Below are 16,889 nucleotides of genomic sequence, written 5' to 3'. Positions count from 1 at the left end.
CTGCCACTACAGTTCCATTCATTCCGTTGTGCCCGCAGGACCCACCCCTGGCACAATGGGGAGTTAAGCACTTCCTAAAACAACCCTGGAAATGAGTGGAAATGCTTTTTTTCCAGATTGGGACAGGTCTCCAGAGCTCCCTTTTGCAAGCTTCGCTGACCAGTCCCAATCTGGAAAGGAGATGCTTTAAGAACTGTTAGAGGTGGGGCCCACTGGTGTGTGAGCAGCACTGGATACTGTCTTTTGAAATGGTTTGGGTGTAAATTATATTTGATGTATTTTAAATTGAGTTGATTATTTTGAAGTTATAAACTGTTGGCTTAACTGATGGAAGAGTATGTCTCCTGACAATAGCAGGTGCTGGCACATTTTTAAAATATTTTTTGGTTTCAGAGAGGCTTGCTACAATGATAACATTTGAAAACAGTGGAAGAGTACTTGATTTGCATGTATAATGGTCCACAAATCCCTGGTTTTACCAGTTAAGATATTTGTTATCAATCAAGGTTTGGAAAGAACCCTGCGTGAGACCTAGGAGGGTCGTCATTAGGGCTCGCAGAACAGGTATAGATGATCTGTCCTTGTATAAAGCGATATCCCTTCCAAACTTACTGACAGCTATAGACTAAGGACTGGGCTACACATGCAGTAGAATGAGGTGGTAAAATCCTGAGCTGGCACAGTGGGTTAGGGTAAAAATAGGGGAATCCATTTTTGAATGCTACCCCATGTAAAAAGAACACCTTGCAAGTGAAACAAAACAAGCAAGCAAGCAAAAAATGCTACTGCAGTAAAATTGCTCTTCTAGTTACCTACTAGAAGGGAGTTGTAGGAGAACATTAAAAATGTGATCTGTAGTAGTAGGGCCAAACTAGATAAGCTGCCATTCGTACAGTTAGCAAAGTTGCAGGAGTCACCTCCAGACTTAGTCATGCTTAGAACAAACCCAGTGAAATCAATGGGAATTCAGTTAGACACAACCAATCTGTCCCACTGATTTCAATGGGTCTATTCTAAGCACGACTAAGTCTGGATCCAACGCCATTTGCAGGAGGGGGTGATGCAGACTGGGAATGTGACGTGTGGGGCTTTAAAAGCCAATGGAAGCTTTTGAGAGCATAAGAAGATCTATGCTAGATCAGAACAAAGGCTGAACTAGTCCAGCATTCCATTCACACAGAGGCCCAACAAGATATCCAACAAGAAACAAAAAAGGAGGAGGTGAGTGCAGTAGTACCTTCCCACGTTTCTTCCAATGCAAAGAGCAGGTGCAGGAGTCTCAATCCAGACTGTGGTGAGGGGCAAAGGGTTGAATCCCCACCCCAGTCCACAGTCCTGATATGGAACCGAGTTCATTCTACTACATATGGAGTTCAGTCTTGTATTACAAGGGTTCAGAGAAAGCTAATTATTTGTGAAGACCTGCCTTCCACTCTGAGAATGAAAATGATAGCAAGAATACTTAAACATTTATATAGCACTTTCAAGTGTTCTAAGTGCTTCATGTTTGTTATCTAGTTGCAATCCTTACAACAATCCTGCAAGGTAAGTCAGTATTATTACCCACCCACCCCGGGATTATGCAGGTTGTGGGGCGACTGAGGCAGAGAGAGAATGGCTTGCCAAAGTCTACCCAGTGAATTCTTGGAAGAGATGAGATTTGAAGTGGAGACTTCCTTCCTAATTTGTAGTTCAGCCTCTTAGCTACTATGGTACACCAGCGTCTGACGAAGTGATTTTGTATATTAAATCTAAGATAAATGAATTTAATAATATATTTGAAAAAAATAGAGAAAATACTGTGATACCTAGTTATATCTATTCTTTCTAACAAAGCTTTGTCTCATTAACATTATCTCAAAACATTTGCAATATATATTAAGAGCCTACTTATGGACCAAATACATTCTGACAATATATGTGTGTATATATATTTATTATATTTATATGCATCTTATAAATATACTGTATACTCAGTTATAGATTTCTGGATAATAATAGCTATAGTAGATATGCTAACAATATCTATATTCAAAAATACAGTTCTAGGGCCCTCTAGTTTTGCTACTAAGAAAAGATAGAATTAAGCCTGCTCAATATATGGATACATCAAGAGTAAAAATGCTTCTACAAATGGAATGCTGTATAAATTAGGGCTGTCATTTAACTAAAGAAACTTTTGTTGGATAATTAATTAATTAAATCTGCAAACATTTCACATATGACACACAGCACTATACATATCTACTCAGAAATAAGCCCTATTAAGCTTAATGGATAAGTGTGTATTGGACTGCAGCCTAAGGCTACAATTCTATACACACATACCTGGGAATAAGTCCCATTGAACTCAATGAGGTTCACTTTTGAGTAGATATGCATAGGTTCGCAGCCTAAAATTCTTGTATTGAAGGAGGAAAAACGTCCTTTGTTTTTAAATGATACAAGCATGTGGCAGAATAGGAATGAGATCAGAAGAACTGTTCCTTTCTGAGGAGAAGGAGGAGGAGGAAGAGGGGAAGGAGGTGGTGGACTGCCTCTTCTAGGAACGCACCAGCCCCCTATGGATTTAGAAGTACTAACACTTGGCAATCCTTTTTAAAAAACAAAACAGAAATTAAACAGGAGCATCTTTTTATCAGTTGAAAATCTTTTGATTAAAACTAATAGATTAATCAGCTAAACACTGCACCCCTAAAACAAATAAGTAATAACTTCCATGGGGAAAAACTGGAAAATTATTACAAACTGAATTTCACAACTGTTCAGGGTGGTGATGTGAAGACGTTATGCAAGATGTATGAATGGCTTTAAGTGGCAACGTTTTGAACTTGTGCAATTTCCCCCCTTAAATTGTTCATCTCGCATACACAGGCCTCAATCCAGATAAGTAAGCTTCCTCACATGTCTCACTTGCTGGATAAAAAGCAGGGGACATAAAAGGGTCGGCATCCAAATGTGGACACAGTGTGTTCAGACCACACTGCTTTTAATGCAGATGTACAATCTAATGCACATCCCCATCTACATTCTGATACAACTAGTCAAAGCACGACTACAATTGCATCAGCTCTACAAACTTTGGGCATCCTTCACTCTTGGCAGTGGCCCATCTTATATCCGTTTAACAAATTCTCACTGGAGTATCATTTTAAAAAGTGCAGGATTGGACCATACATACACATATATTTATATATTCACTCATTCAGAAGCCATATAATGTTCTTTTTTCTTTTCTTCTTTTAACAACTTTTTAATTGTGAAAACCTTACCATACAACAGGAGTAGAGTCAAAGAAACCTTTCATCCTAAGACTTCAGTACACTGAAAAACCTCGCAGGAAAGGTTTATTATGTTGTTGGCTTGCCAAACAAATCTTATGGCAATCTTTCACAGTTTGCTGGTGAACGCAGTTGTTGTGTTGCCATTGCTGCTGCTCTTTTACTGTATGTTGGAATACAAAGCACAGCTTTACTGCTACATTGCTGAATTCTTGATTTAGAATTTCTTTCTTGTGAAACATCTATAATTAAAAACAAACAAACTCACACCTTAAAAATACTGAAGAATTGACCAACATTCTCCCCTTCCTTTGCTTTCCTCATCTTTGATTTTCACTTCTGTATGGCCGTACAGCTGTTAAGGAGACACAGCACTTGCGTTTGGTCAGCATTAATAGGTTGGGGCCATTAATAACCCCAGCAGGTCACTATCCTAAAAGCCATTCAATTGGTCTTTAGAGCCAAATAATCAGTGTTCTATGTTCTTTTTGCTGGGTGTTTGGATTGGAAAGTTGGATGGGTCTGTACCACTTACTAAAGATAGGCTGGTGTAGTTAAGCTGCCATGGAGTCAAACTAGAGAAGAATGGCTGAAAAGGAAAGCATTATAATGCTATTAAATTGGGGCAGGCAACTTCTAGGGCTCGTGTATGTGTGCATTACCTCCCCCCTCCTGCAAACCACTGGGAGTTGCATCCCACCCCACTGAAATGGCTGCTGCAATCAGAAACCTCACTGAATTTGCCACAGTGGCAAAACATGCAACAAATCTGCAAGGAAACTTGGTGTGTGGGGAACACGTCTCTTGTTTGCAAACGGAATTGCACTCCTGGGAGGGTTCCAAAGTGTGATTCTGCTTGTAAACAAGGTGCACGCTTTCCACACAGCTTGTTTCCTTGGGAAAAAATGGCTTATTATTTGCTGTCATGGCAAATATGGCAGCGGGGAACCACGAAAATGGCCATGGGGGACTGCGTGTTGACTACTCCTGCATTCAAAAGAACTGACGGCCAATCGTGCCTATTTCTTAGAAGGAGAAAATTTACTGGCTCCGCAAACAATATAATAACATAATATGCTGAGGGATCTAAGAAGTTGATCAATGTACACATCCAGTTCTTTGATGTACACAGCACAGCACACATTGAAGCTACACAATAGATATTTTAGGCATTGACAGCTATAAAAGCACAGCAAGAAGCCAAGAAAGGAAAAATGGGGTAAACATACATTTCTGCTTGAAGAAAGGCAGACAAATACCTGTCAAGTAATAAATTATATTCTTGTTTTACTAAGCTGCCTCTGAACACAACAAGACAAAGGTCTGGATGAATCTGAATAAAATAGCACTCTCTGAGGGCTGCTTCACATGCTACCTAATTCTCCAGATAGAAATTAAAGTGAAAATTGTGGCAATTCCATTTGATCATTTTCAAAATGACTAACCCTGAAATTATGAATGTGATTTTTTTCTTCTTCCTTCCACTGTCTCTTCTTCCTTTTGTGCATTTTTCCTGTGGTATTAGGTGTTTGTTGGCAGTGTGATAGGTATGACCGTACAATGCACCCTAAATAAATGGGCAAAAGCTACAGATGCTACTGAGAACGACATAGAAACTCCCATGGGAAGACGGCAACTATGACAATGTCAGTATCACCTGAAGCAGGCCTGCTTCAAATTCTCATAACATGCCAAGCCTTTTCAATATAAAATTTTCTTTTATATTGTATTGTGTATTTGTGCTTTTAACCTGTTGATTGTCTTAGTATTATTTTAATTTTTGTGAACTGCCCAGAGAGCTTCGGCTATTGGGCGGTATAGAAATGTAATAAAATAAATAAATAAATAAATAAATAAATAATAAATAAGGGCAGGTTGAAAGCAAGACCAAAGAATACTCTCACCTACGACATATGATTTTGCTGTGCATTTTGCTGCTGTTGCTGTTGCTGCTGAATTAGCAACTGTTGCTGTTGCCTGCGTCGTGCTGTCCTTAGTTTTTCAAAGCGAGCCTCCATCTCATCCAATACTTTGGGGGTGTAGCGAACCACCAGCTTGACGTTGTCCTTAGCAGCCTTCAGAAGCTCCACAGCCTTTTCATGGTGCTCTCCTTCTACACTCTTATTATGAAAAGCAGAATAATAGTTAAAAATTCCAAGTAACAAGAAGCTTTTGAGCTCTTTAAGAAGGAGTTTGGAGGCTCTCTTGATCCTTCTTGGAAAACACCATTGCTAAGGCTTAACAATTAAGTAAAAACCTGAATGGTCAGACTACCAGCAGAGTATCCAGGAAGACTAAAATGTTCTCCCATTGGTTTCTGAGTGGTGGCATTTCTTTATTTCAGATTGTTGTCCATTTAATATTTTGTGCAGTCATTTGTCCTATGTAGAAAATGGGACAGCATTACTAATATGTTAGAGAATGAGCAGTGGGATAAACTCCTGAGGGTATGCCTGAGTAGCTATGGGGACAGCTATTAGGTAGCTATAACTACTGAATAGCAGTTTTACATTAGGGGGCTCTATGGGCATGTCCACACAATGCCTATACCCCAGGGTAGTCCTTGGATCATCCCTGTGCATCCACATGATGCACAGGGGATCCTGGGGGCAACCTGGGACTAGCAAAGACTTACCCTGGGATATCAGGAACCACGGAAAACCCAATTTTCTGTAGTTCCAGGACCATCCCGTGGAGTGTGGCTGTGTGGCAGCTGCTCCCAGGTTGTCTTGTCCTCCCCGTGAGTAGTGGGGACTGTAAAATGAGCACGGAGCTGCACAGTGGCAGACCGTACCCATCGGGGGTGAGGGGGTGGGGACAGAGTTGTTGTTGTTGTTTTTCTTACCTTTGGCTCTGGAGCACGAGTGTGCTTCTCTCGTTGTTTTTAAAAATGGCGGCCATGACATCCTTCCGGGACGTCGCACCACTGTCTAAACACCCAGGGAGCATCACGGAAGCCGGTAAGTCCGTGATCCTCCCCCTACACCCGAATTAACGGAGGACAGGGCTAATTCTAAAAGTCTGGTATCACAAATGCCATATTATGATTGTCTGGTTGTTGTTGTTGTTTTAAAAGTACTGGTGACTGCTGGGGGTGTGTGTCGTCGTCTTCTTCTTCTTCTTCTTCTTCTTCTTCTTCTTCTTCTTCTTCTTCTTCTTCTTCTTCTTCTTCTTCTTCTTCTTCTTCCACATTTTGCTACTATTGTAACAATAGGTTCTTTAAACCACACTGAAGTTTTGTATTTGTTTGTAATTCCTTTTAATGGACTCATCAGGACTGAAGTAGTCCATGTAATACTTTTCTCACGAGGAACTTTTACTTGCTATATGTGATCTGAAACTCCTTGAATAAGAACAATTCATAAAAACAAAAATCAATGTGAAATGTTCACATACCACTCCGTTAACAGAAAGCAGCTGATCTCCCCGTTTGAGTCCTCCATGCCTCTCAGCTACTCCTCCAGGAATTATGCGAGAAATATAAATAGGAGAATTCTGTTCTTTTCCTCCCATTACATTAAAGCCAAGGCCTTCATCAGTCTTTGGCAGTTCTACCACTCGGGGGTGAGAATGGCCTTCACTGGCTGCAAAAGCAGCAACTGTTGCCTAGAAGAAAATGCAGTTCTTCAGTGTACAGTTAGAAGCACTGTTGCAGATTTTGTTTAAAATATGCATTTGCACAAAACAGTATTTTGAATTTATTCTTTTTAAACAAATACCATCTTCTCCTTTTGAATAAAAACCACTGATATAGAGAATTTAGCTTCAAGGCCTCCATGCACAGTTATATGTCAGCAGAGTTGGTATTAGGACTGCGGTGCGTGAAACCCAAGATCTGAGTTTGATACAGATTCAGATCTTTACTTGAAGTTCCTGCATGTGAATTCCAATGGGTATCCACATTTCTGTTAATCCAAACCATGCACACAAAGGAAAATATGAAGAGCAGCTCTGCATGGAGAAGCTTTTCCGGGCAGGGGAACACCACCTGTGTATTAGAGTGTATGTATCCACAAGCCAGGGGTGGAGAATCTCAGGCCAGAAGACCAAATCTAGCCTCCTAGATTGCCAATCTGACACTTTGGGGTTCCCCAGATAGCCACGCCACCTTCCCCTGGCTCCAACACCTTTTCCCCATCCACTAATCATTTAGTGCTTTCCCATCTTTTGTGTAGTTTTTTCCCCATTCTAAAAGGTTAGTTACTGGCTATAATACACTGTTATCTTTTGTATTTCTAGCTGCACCCTTTCAGGCATCCCCCCTTGCCTTCAACCCTAACCCACACCTGGAATGGACCCCCTGAGAGCTTCTCAGAAATTGAAATTGGCTCTCAGGCTGAAAGAAGTTCCCCACCCTTGCTGTAAGCAATCTATACAAGGTTCAGGACCACAATACCTGACGGAACACCTTTTCCGACTTGAACCTACCCATACACTACGTTCAAAATTTAAGGTCCTTCTACGGGTGCTTACTCCAAGGAAAGCTTGGAGGACAGCAACAAGGGAGAGGGCCTTTTCTGTGGTGGCCCGCCAATTATGGAATGATCTCCCCAACGAGGCCTGCCTGGTACCAACATTGATATCTTTTCGGTGCCAGCTTAAAACTTTTATCTTTTCCTCGGCATTTAGCAATATGTGTTGAACTTTGCTGATTCTAGATTTGTTTTTAAATGTATGTTTCTGTGTATGTTGTATGGTTTTGTAGTTTTAAATTTTGTATATTGTTTTTAAGTGTTTTAATCTTATGTAGACTGCCCAGAGAGCTTTGGCTATGGGGTGGTATACAAATGTAATCAATAATAATAATAATAATAATAATAATAATAATAATAATAATAATAATAATAATAAAAAATAATATAGAGTTGCTTAAAGTTTTTAGCTATCCCTAGCAAATGACCTCACAATTACACATAAATATTTATGAATGCAAACTGTTACTGACTGCTGTTGCCAGACTAAGAAAAAAAGGGGGTGTCTCTCAAGGCTTTACATTTTATTTTCAAAGTAGCATTTAAAAAAGTTTTAGGAGATTTGATCCACAATCCAAAACTCTCCAGAGCTTTAATTTACACACTGAGCTCCTAGCTAGCAGGGATATGCATGAAGCATTCCTCAGTACTGAAGTGGAATCTGTATACCAGTCTTTACATGCGCAGTAGAACCATTGGAATGGGATGATGATAAGGAAGTTTAATAAAATCTTTTAATTATTTCAATTAAATAATTGAATAATTGATACAATTTTAGAACACTTCAAACTGGAACAGCAGCTGAAATAAGGAACAGAAGACAACCAGAATTGCATTGTTTTACAAAATGTTTGAAAATATGTTTTTTTAAAAATAAACCAGCACATTTGCAACATGGAAAAGGTAGTTTTCCATGCAAGCAGCTATTACAGTATTTAATATTTGTGTGTTTGTTTGTATGTATTAAAATGTATGGAACAATCTATCCAAAGTCAAGTCCTTTCTAATTCCACTGATTTCAACAGGAGAGATCAGAGCCCTCTATCCAAAGCCCGGCTGACAAAAGCCAGGGTGTGCAAGAGGAACGACAGGGGCGATTTTGCCTCCTGCTCCTCCTAAAAAAGAAAAAGGAAAGAAAAAGAAAAGGGGGGTGGTGGAGGAAAGCAATTTCAGCTAGTCAGGCCTCTGAGCCTATCTAGCTGACTTACCTGTAGTGGGCAGAGACGGTGAAGCTGTAGCATCCTACTGATCCACGCCGCCTCTCCTCTCCATTCCCCGCCCACCATGCTGCAGCTGCAACCTTTTTGCCCTTCCAGAGCATTTCTGAGGTCACTATTGGAGACTCCAAGGGGTTAGGGTTAGAGGAGGAGAATGACCCAATCTTGGATTCACCCTCTTGAGGTTGTGGCAGTGTCTATGGCTTTGGGAGTAGAAATCTGCCATGTCCTATAGTCCCCGGGATGGTTTCCCAGGGACCATAGGATTGCACTGGCCAGCCCATACTTATCTCTCCTATTGAAATAAATGGGAATAGAAAGTGCTTAAGTTTGGTTGGCTCGTATGCATTGGTCCTATTTATTTATTTTATTAGTAGTACTTTTATACTGTTTAATATAATCGATTTTCTAAGCACTTTACATACCTAAAAGCTCCTAGTATAAGATGGTTAATATTCTATTAGGGATTTATGCTTAATGGATGGAACTAGGTAACACAAGTATAACTTCTTAGTTACAGATGCAACATTTGTTATCATGCAACGTTTGTCAACATGCACACATTAAATGCACAAGAAAAATGCAATGCAGACAGCCCAGAAATAACCAGGAAGTATTGTGATATTGAAACATTGCTCTACAATCCTGCTGTTCTATAGGAATAAGAAATGAGAATGGCACACTTTCATGGAATTTATAACACTTAAATATCTGTAGTGTTTACCTGGAGTCAAACTCTAGAATAAAGGCAATTCTAATCTAGCTGGTAAGAAAATGGAGGAATTTTATTTAGATTTACATTTAGCATAGTGAATGTTAAAAGAACTGTATGGCTGAGAATGTTTTCTTCTTAAAACTCTAGTAATGTAATAGCACACTATTTTAATGGCTTTAAAAATATTTAAAATAATGTTTCCCCTACATCAAACCTTGGCTTTTCTCCATTTTAAATTAATGGGATTTTGCCTCTGGCTATAGTGTGGAAGGAAGATTAGCATTTGTTGCTCTGATTTTCAAAGAACAACATTGTCAACTTGTACTGGACATGGATTGTAGAAGTTCTATGATTTTCCTAGTCCTCCCACCCCCAGTCTTATTTAGGCAAGGGAAAGTCATTCAAGTCTTATCAACAGTAAAGGAAGGAATTTATTCCTGTATAAGGCAAACACAAAAGCACATTTCAAACTGAGTTAGAAAGGCAATCTTTCTCTTGATGGAGGGAGCTTACACAGATTTGCAAGGAACCTTCGTAAAACTTCATTACGAGGGCCTGTTTTTCAGAAATGGTGAAAACCTACAGCTGCTGCTGTTTTCTGTTGAAGAAATATCTGCTCAGCACCTCTGAAAGAGAGCACTTTGGAGCCTCTACTGTTCTGAAGGTAGGCCTACTATGAATAAAAAACTGCTATTGGAGAATGTAGCTACAGAAGCACTAAATAGTATCACTTTCTGCGAAGAAATAGTAGATTGGTTTGGAAGCTGATTCCCCTTCACCCCGCAAGCCGCTAACTCTATAAAGCATTCTCTTTTCTTAAGCTACAGAAGCAGCACAAAGGTTGAATTTGCCATTATGATTGTTACCTGGGAAGTAGTACTGGTTCTAGACTCTGGGCTGCCACTGATGTCTAAATTTTCTTACAGTGTACACACGAATACCTGAAACATACACGCGCACAGTCAATTACTAGGCCAGTATGGGAGCATATATTCTAATGCTGAAAACGTCCTACCTTTGCAGTAGCCCTGGCACGGAACTCTGGGCAGCCATTAACATTTATGGTTTCATGCATATATTGATATACCTAAAGTGATAAAAACAGGGAAAAATTAATAATCCAGGGTTTCTCCACAAGTCAAAACTCTGAATAGAATTTAGTGCTTATTGCCCTAGCCGGTTTTTATTGCCCTTGCAGTTTCTGATTACACTATACAACCTACATCCATGGGCCTTGCTGTACAATCAGTTTAGTAAATGTGCAGCTATATCTTGTCTGGTAAATGCAGTCTGCATGCCTCCCCTCAGGATTGCACTACTGCTAGGAGGATGTTGCCATTTTCCAAGTATTCAAACATCAATATTTTATACATGAGGAAAATGTAATGCTTCCTCAAAAAGTGAAGTTGTTGTTGTTGTTGTTCTTGTTTGCATTTCTATATCACCTGATGGCCAAAGCTCTCTGGGCAGTTTACAAAGACAGAACCACCACCACCCCATGTTAAAATACAGTATGCAAAGTTTAAAAACCATTAACAAAACACACACAAACCAATTGTATACATGGAGACAATATTGGCTATTTGGAATGTAGCTGTATCATAGCCCCTATCTGAAACTGTTTATAACATGATCTTTGATAAGCAACACATCATCTTCCCCACCTCAAATCATCCATGCCTGCAACATTTTGTAAATTATTATTTTGGCCATTGATGTGAACTGTCAAGTGCTGTGCTTGGATAGGATTGCATTCTTCCGTTTAAAAGGCTATAAAAGGACAGTCGTTTATTTGAGGGTATCCTCTTTTTGAAAGGATCTTCTATCCAAGTATGGTTGAAAGATATAGAACTATAAGGGTGTCTATACATTAAGGAGGGAAAAATCCTGCACCCTTACTGGGGTGTCTTCTTCAGGAGCCTTTCCACATTTAGGATGCGCTCCTTTAGACAGCAACCATGTGATTTTGCATTGAAAACTTCCCCTCTTAGCAGTGCTCTATTAAGTTCAACTAAGCAGTGTATCTAGTGGCAGAATTATAGTGCAATGGCATCTTTACACACTGCCAATTTCATGCTATTAATATTTATTCTAGCTTATCTCCGATTTTATTTTTTTTAAAAAGTGAGATTACTGGGAGAAAGGACAGATGTCCTGGATGCTGATGCTGATGTGTAAATGACCTGCAAACTTCCATGAGTAGCCAATCATGAACATGCAATATTAAATCACTCATGTAGGGGAGCTCACAGAAAGGGAGGGCAGGGACCTTGAATCTGCCCATCAATAGTTAGAACCTGGATAGCAGACTGAGTAGGCACACAATCTTCTTCATTATGGTGAGATGTATTGTATCTCTTCAAAGTATGGACATTTTTGTCTAAATGTGCATCTATATCTCTATTGTCTGAAAGAGGACACAGCTGTAGTAAAGAAAGACTAAAATGCAACTGGAGCACACTTGGACTGATCATTGGCAAGGCCCCTCAACATCTTTGATTTTCTCCATTGAGAGTTCCACATTTTCCTTGGCAATCACAAAATGTGTATAAACTAAAGGCATGTAAATAAATGCATCTTTAAACTCCATGTACACATGCATCGGACCCCTGAGTGTATCAGGGTCTCCAGACACATGTAAATGGGTATATGTCATGTCATCCTCACTTTACATTAGGGCTGGGCAACATTGGGAGGTCCAGGGGCCACGCCCCCCCACGATCCTCCCCCCTGCAGGCTGCAGTCTGCCAGGCAACCCAAAAACGATGGCTTAAAAAAAGATGGCATCTGTAGGAGCCCTAACTTGTTTGATTTGCAAACAAGCTAAATTCGATCTTTTTGGTGTTCTCTAGTGCTATGGATGCATTTTCTTCCTTATTTTTCTTTCCTGGGGTGCAGGGGGAAGCACTTCGTGCACATGTGTTTGTGTGTGTGTTGCCCACTCCTGCTTTACATGTGTGTTTTTAAAAGAACTGTGAGTGTCAAACTGTTGTATACAAAGAAAAGATGTCTGCAGCATAAAGTTTGGAGCTGTCTTGAATGCTACATAAGAACATGTTTCCACTTTGGACCTTCCTTGTTTTTGCTGGCTCTTTGTCAAAAAGGTGAGCTTGTTGGCAATGTGAACTGTTGAAATGCATCAACAAGACCAGACAAATAACAAGGCACTGTCTTCTTAACAAGTCTTTTCTGGATCCCCCCCCCCCCCGCCCACTCAGGATTGACAGTAAAATAAGGCTGCTGGAAACTGGTTCTGATGGGTTTTCCTGTGCTGTGGGAGAAATATAAAAGATGCAGTTTCCCCATTTATTGTCGGTCAGCTCTTTAATACTGGAACAGAGCATATGATCTGTTGCTGACCTTTTGGAGTGGGGGCTTGGTTTCTGTTTGTCACGTCATTCTGTTCTTTACAATTTATCAGGGAACCTTCCAGTGAAGGCAAAATTGCTATTAAGTAAAGATTCTTTATTCTAAGGTATCAATTCAGAATTTGGTATTTTTGTTAACTGACCAGAACTGCAGTGAAGGACAAGCTATTCCCCTCAGGTGGTTTGAAATCTGCTCTGACCTCATGACCATCTGTTCTTTTTCTATTACATGCTGATGCCCTCAACACTAGGTTCCTCCTCATACATTTCAGACTTTTGAGCCAAACACAATTTTAAGGTTAAACAAATATACACCAAATCCCCTCAACACACTCCTTGGCACCTACCCATATCCAACACATTCAAAACTCTTCAGATTTTTTTTTTGTTATTTTGTAAAGAGAACCTTCTGAAATATATATTACCCATTTATAACTTCTTATCAATAGAAATGTAGTTTTTTATTTTAAATTATATAATTTGAAAGTATCAGAAATTATGCGCATACAATAATCCATATTAATTTAAGCAACAAAAGGTTTAATACTGTTTTCTTAACAAGCCCTTTAGATGACATGGAAAGAACCATGACCCATTTGTGGCATACCAATGGGTAAAAACACTTTTGCTCATCAATTTTTACCTCTATATGATAGGTTTAAACAACAGTTGAACAGATACTACATTGTGAAAAATTAAATAGAAATGTTTAACACCTTCTGAAACTTATTGTATGTACACAAATAAAGCAAATAGCTCTAGTTCTAGAAAGGATGAGGAAAGTATTATCCTAGCATGTGGACGTTCTGCTGTTGCTGTTGTTGTCATGGCACAAACTCCAATATTAATTTTTCTTTCAAAAATAGGTTTTGTTTAGCGTTGGCAAGGTTGCAAGATAGCACCTAGTATTATTATTATGTCTCTTTTCTCGTTCGTGATGATTTTTCTAGACAGACATGATGGGCTTTGCTAGATCATGCTGACTTTTACTGATTCAGGAATTTCCTGACAATTAAGCAGGTGTTAAGTATGACTGATTTCTGGTGTGGATGTATTTTGGTAGGCCCAGCTTCTGAAGGTTTTCAGTAGAGTTTTTCGATGTGATGTCTGTGACTGATGTGACTAATGAGTTAATTGTGGCCTTTTGCTGTTGCCATATTTCTTTAACTTCCATGTCCAGTGATATATATTTTTCTCTCTTCTCCTCTTCCTTTTCTAAAACATTTTTGTCATTAGGCATTGCTATGCCAATTAGGTATGTATTTTTTTCTTGTTTGTCTAGAATTGTTATGTCTGGTCAGTTGCAAAATATTGTCTTGTCCATATGAATTGTTCTGTCCCAGAATATTTTATGATCTGCATTTTCCAAGATTGTTTCAGGTGAGTATGTTTAGTATAGTATAGGTTGTTTGAAGAGGTTGAATTTAATGGCCAGCTGTTGATGAATTATTTCTGCAGGTGTGTTGTGTCTGTCATATAGTCTATCCTTGCCAGAATTTTATATCCTCCTGTTACATGGTCTATTGGGGTTTTTTTTGGAATTGACATTTTCTACATAAATCAGTTGTTACACTGTTATCTTTTATTATGTATTTTTGGTAGTTCTTAGTTGCGATAACTTGATCTTGTACAGCTATTAGGAATTCTTCTGTTTCGGGAAATAGCTTCCCTTCCCGAGCCATTCGTATGATTGTTCTTTGTTTATTTGTGGGATGATGATGATGATGATGATGATTGGATATGCTATCTGGAGGAGAGTACCCTTTTCTCCTGGTATAGGAAAATGTGATTTCCTGCAAAAGAAATCCAACTTCAGAAGTACTGGGAGACCTAAGAATGATTTGATACTCTGTGAGCTTCTATAATTTTATTCAGTTGAATCACACTCAAAATGAGTTGGAATGTAGATGCTCAGTACAGGGGAGATATTTATGGGTATATTTATTACATTTGAATTTGTAGTCTTGTAGTTCTAATCAAATACTAAATTATCTCAAGACATCCTTAATCATTTCAGGACGAATTTAAAGCTCCATGACTTATTGGTGTGATAAATAATCAGGTTATAATTGCTTTCACTTGAATGTTTGCTCCAATTGAAAAATGTCAATGTTTAAATAATGTAAGAGGCCATCCATTAATTTTCAAAACATTTGAGAATCTGTGGGATACTATGATGTGCTGTTTATTGGCAACAATTTAGTGCTAGACTTGCAGAACTAGTGCACAGGGACAAATCATTCTTATGCATGTGCTCTGAGAGCCAGCATTGCTTTTACTCCTAGGACAGTACTCCTATACTCAGGAGACACCCATTTGTGGCTTGGGCTCTACAAAAGATTTTTTGGGGAGAAGTCATCTTTGATAGCTTGTTCCATTCCTGTAGAACAGTGGTTGGGAACCTGAGACTCTCCAATTCCCATCATCTCTAGCAAACATGGCCAATGATCAGGGATGATGAGTTGTAATCCAACAATATTTGGAGGACCACGGGTTCCCCACCCCGGCTATAGAATAGCAGCAGTGTTGCACCAGCAACAATTAAGAAAGGTAGTTATGGTTTTTTTTAGACCTTCAGCTTCTTCCCATCAAAAAGATGGCATCTGGGAAAGCAGCTTGGGATTAGAATAGAGAGCTATATGTAACTAGCTAGTAGCTATCTGGTTTTAGAAAAACAGTAAGCCTTTCCAGCATTGGAATTTACACTTCCAACATCTACAAACAGAATACAAGATAAAACAGTTGAGTTCTACACAAATATCTTTTATATAAATATTTGAAATAAAGAAGCGTAGATTTGACTGTGGTGTTTATTGGGAGTGGATTTTTAACATAAACATAACATAACATAATGTAACATAACCATGACCTATTTTTCTGCTTCAGAAATGCTACTCGAATCTTTCCTTTCCTATATTTTACTTCAGAAGCAAAGAGGAAGGGTTCCAAGACTGCAATCAATTAATGCAATTCAATAATAATTCACGTGCCCATATTACATGCATGGATCTGTATCCAACTATCTCTGTCCACCAGTGGAACAGATAGTGCTGGCAGTATGGATTACCCCTCCCCCCTGCAACCCCACACATGGCCCCCAAATCTATCCTGGGGTTGGGGACCTTCTGGACTAGATTTGGGCTGGGGTTTTAAGAGGTGTAGTAAGGTGGAGAGGAAGGGGAAATCCCACTGCACAAGTCAAAGTCCACTCTTGTGACTTTGGAAGAAACTCATTGTTCTTCAATGTTTTTGAGCATTCAGTCAAGTTAATGGACTTCAATAATTGACATAGTGAACTGTATCAGACACTTGCAAAAATATCACAGTACTTTAGAACTGGGGGAAGCCCGTATTGTCCATATTATGAAAAACACCAAGGTTCCTTCTGTGTTGCATTTATAAGACTTTGCAACATGTGATAATGTGTATGTTCACTACAGAAAACAGAATAATCTGAATTCTAGACATGACAGACAAGGGTGTCCGAAAGTTAGCATATGCATAATTACTAGGGTTGTCAAACACTTCAAAATTAAGCTGTTTAATCATAGGAGTATTAGCAAGCTAATTAAGCATTACAATTATCATTCACAGTAAAATAATTGCAATGACAAAACAAAGCTTATTTGCAAACGTTGCACACCCCAGTGACAATAGCCAACATCCATGGGCCAACTAAGTTGGTTCCTTAAGGGCCAACCTGAAAGCTCACAGGGTTTTCAGTGATCTATATAAACATTGACTAAATATACACAAGCAGGATTCTTTGTTACTTCAGCAAATTAAAATGTTGTTATGCTTTTTGTAGCATATCGAAAAGGTAAAGGAAAATATAT

The 16,889-nt window shown here is 39.1% G+C and overlaps 1 protein-coding gene across 2 annotated transcripts in view; it reads right to left on the bottom strand.

The window, feature by feature from the left end:
- Positions 1-3,390: 3,390 nt before the first annotated feature.
- The window catches only part of LIN7A (lin-7 homolog A, crumbs cell polarity complex component), a 36,530-nt gene continuing 23,031 nt past the window's right edge, over positions 3,391-16,889 (bottom strand). For both annotated transcript variants that reach the window (XM_063134708.1, XM_063134709.1), the window contains exons 3-6: positions 10,701-10,772; positions 6,678-6,887; positions 5,186-5,401; positions 3,391-3,523 (exon numbers count right to left, since the gene is read on the bottom strand). In XM_063134708.1, the coding sequence (XP_062990778.1) occupies positions 5,186-5,401; positions 6,678-6,887; positions 10,701-10,772 (498 nt within the window). In that variant the 3' untranslated portion in view covers positions 3,391-3,523. The remainder of the gene's footprint in view (positions 3,524-5,185; positions 5,402-6,677; positions 6,888-10,700; positions 10,773-16,889) is intronic.

Source organism: Elgaria multicarinata, chromosome 9 (genome assembly GCF_023053635.1).
Source record: "Elgaria multicarinata webbii isolate HBS135686 ecotype San Diego chromosome 9, rElgMul1.1.pri, whole genome shotgun sequence".
Lineage (NCBI taxonomy): Eukaryota > Metazoa > Chordata > Lepidosauria > Squamata > Anguidae > Elgaria > Elgaria multicarinata.
The sequence above is the reverse complement of the archived record's forward strand: the minus strand, read 5'-3'. Positions and strand labels throughout refer to the sequence as shown.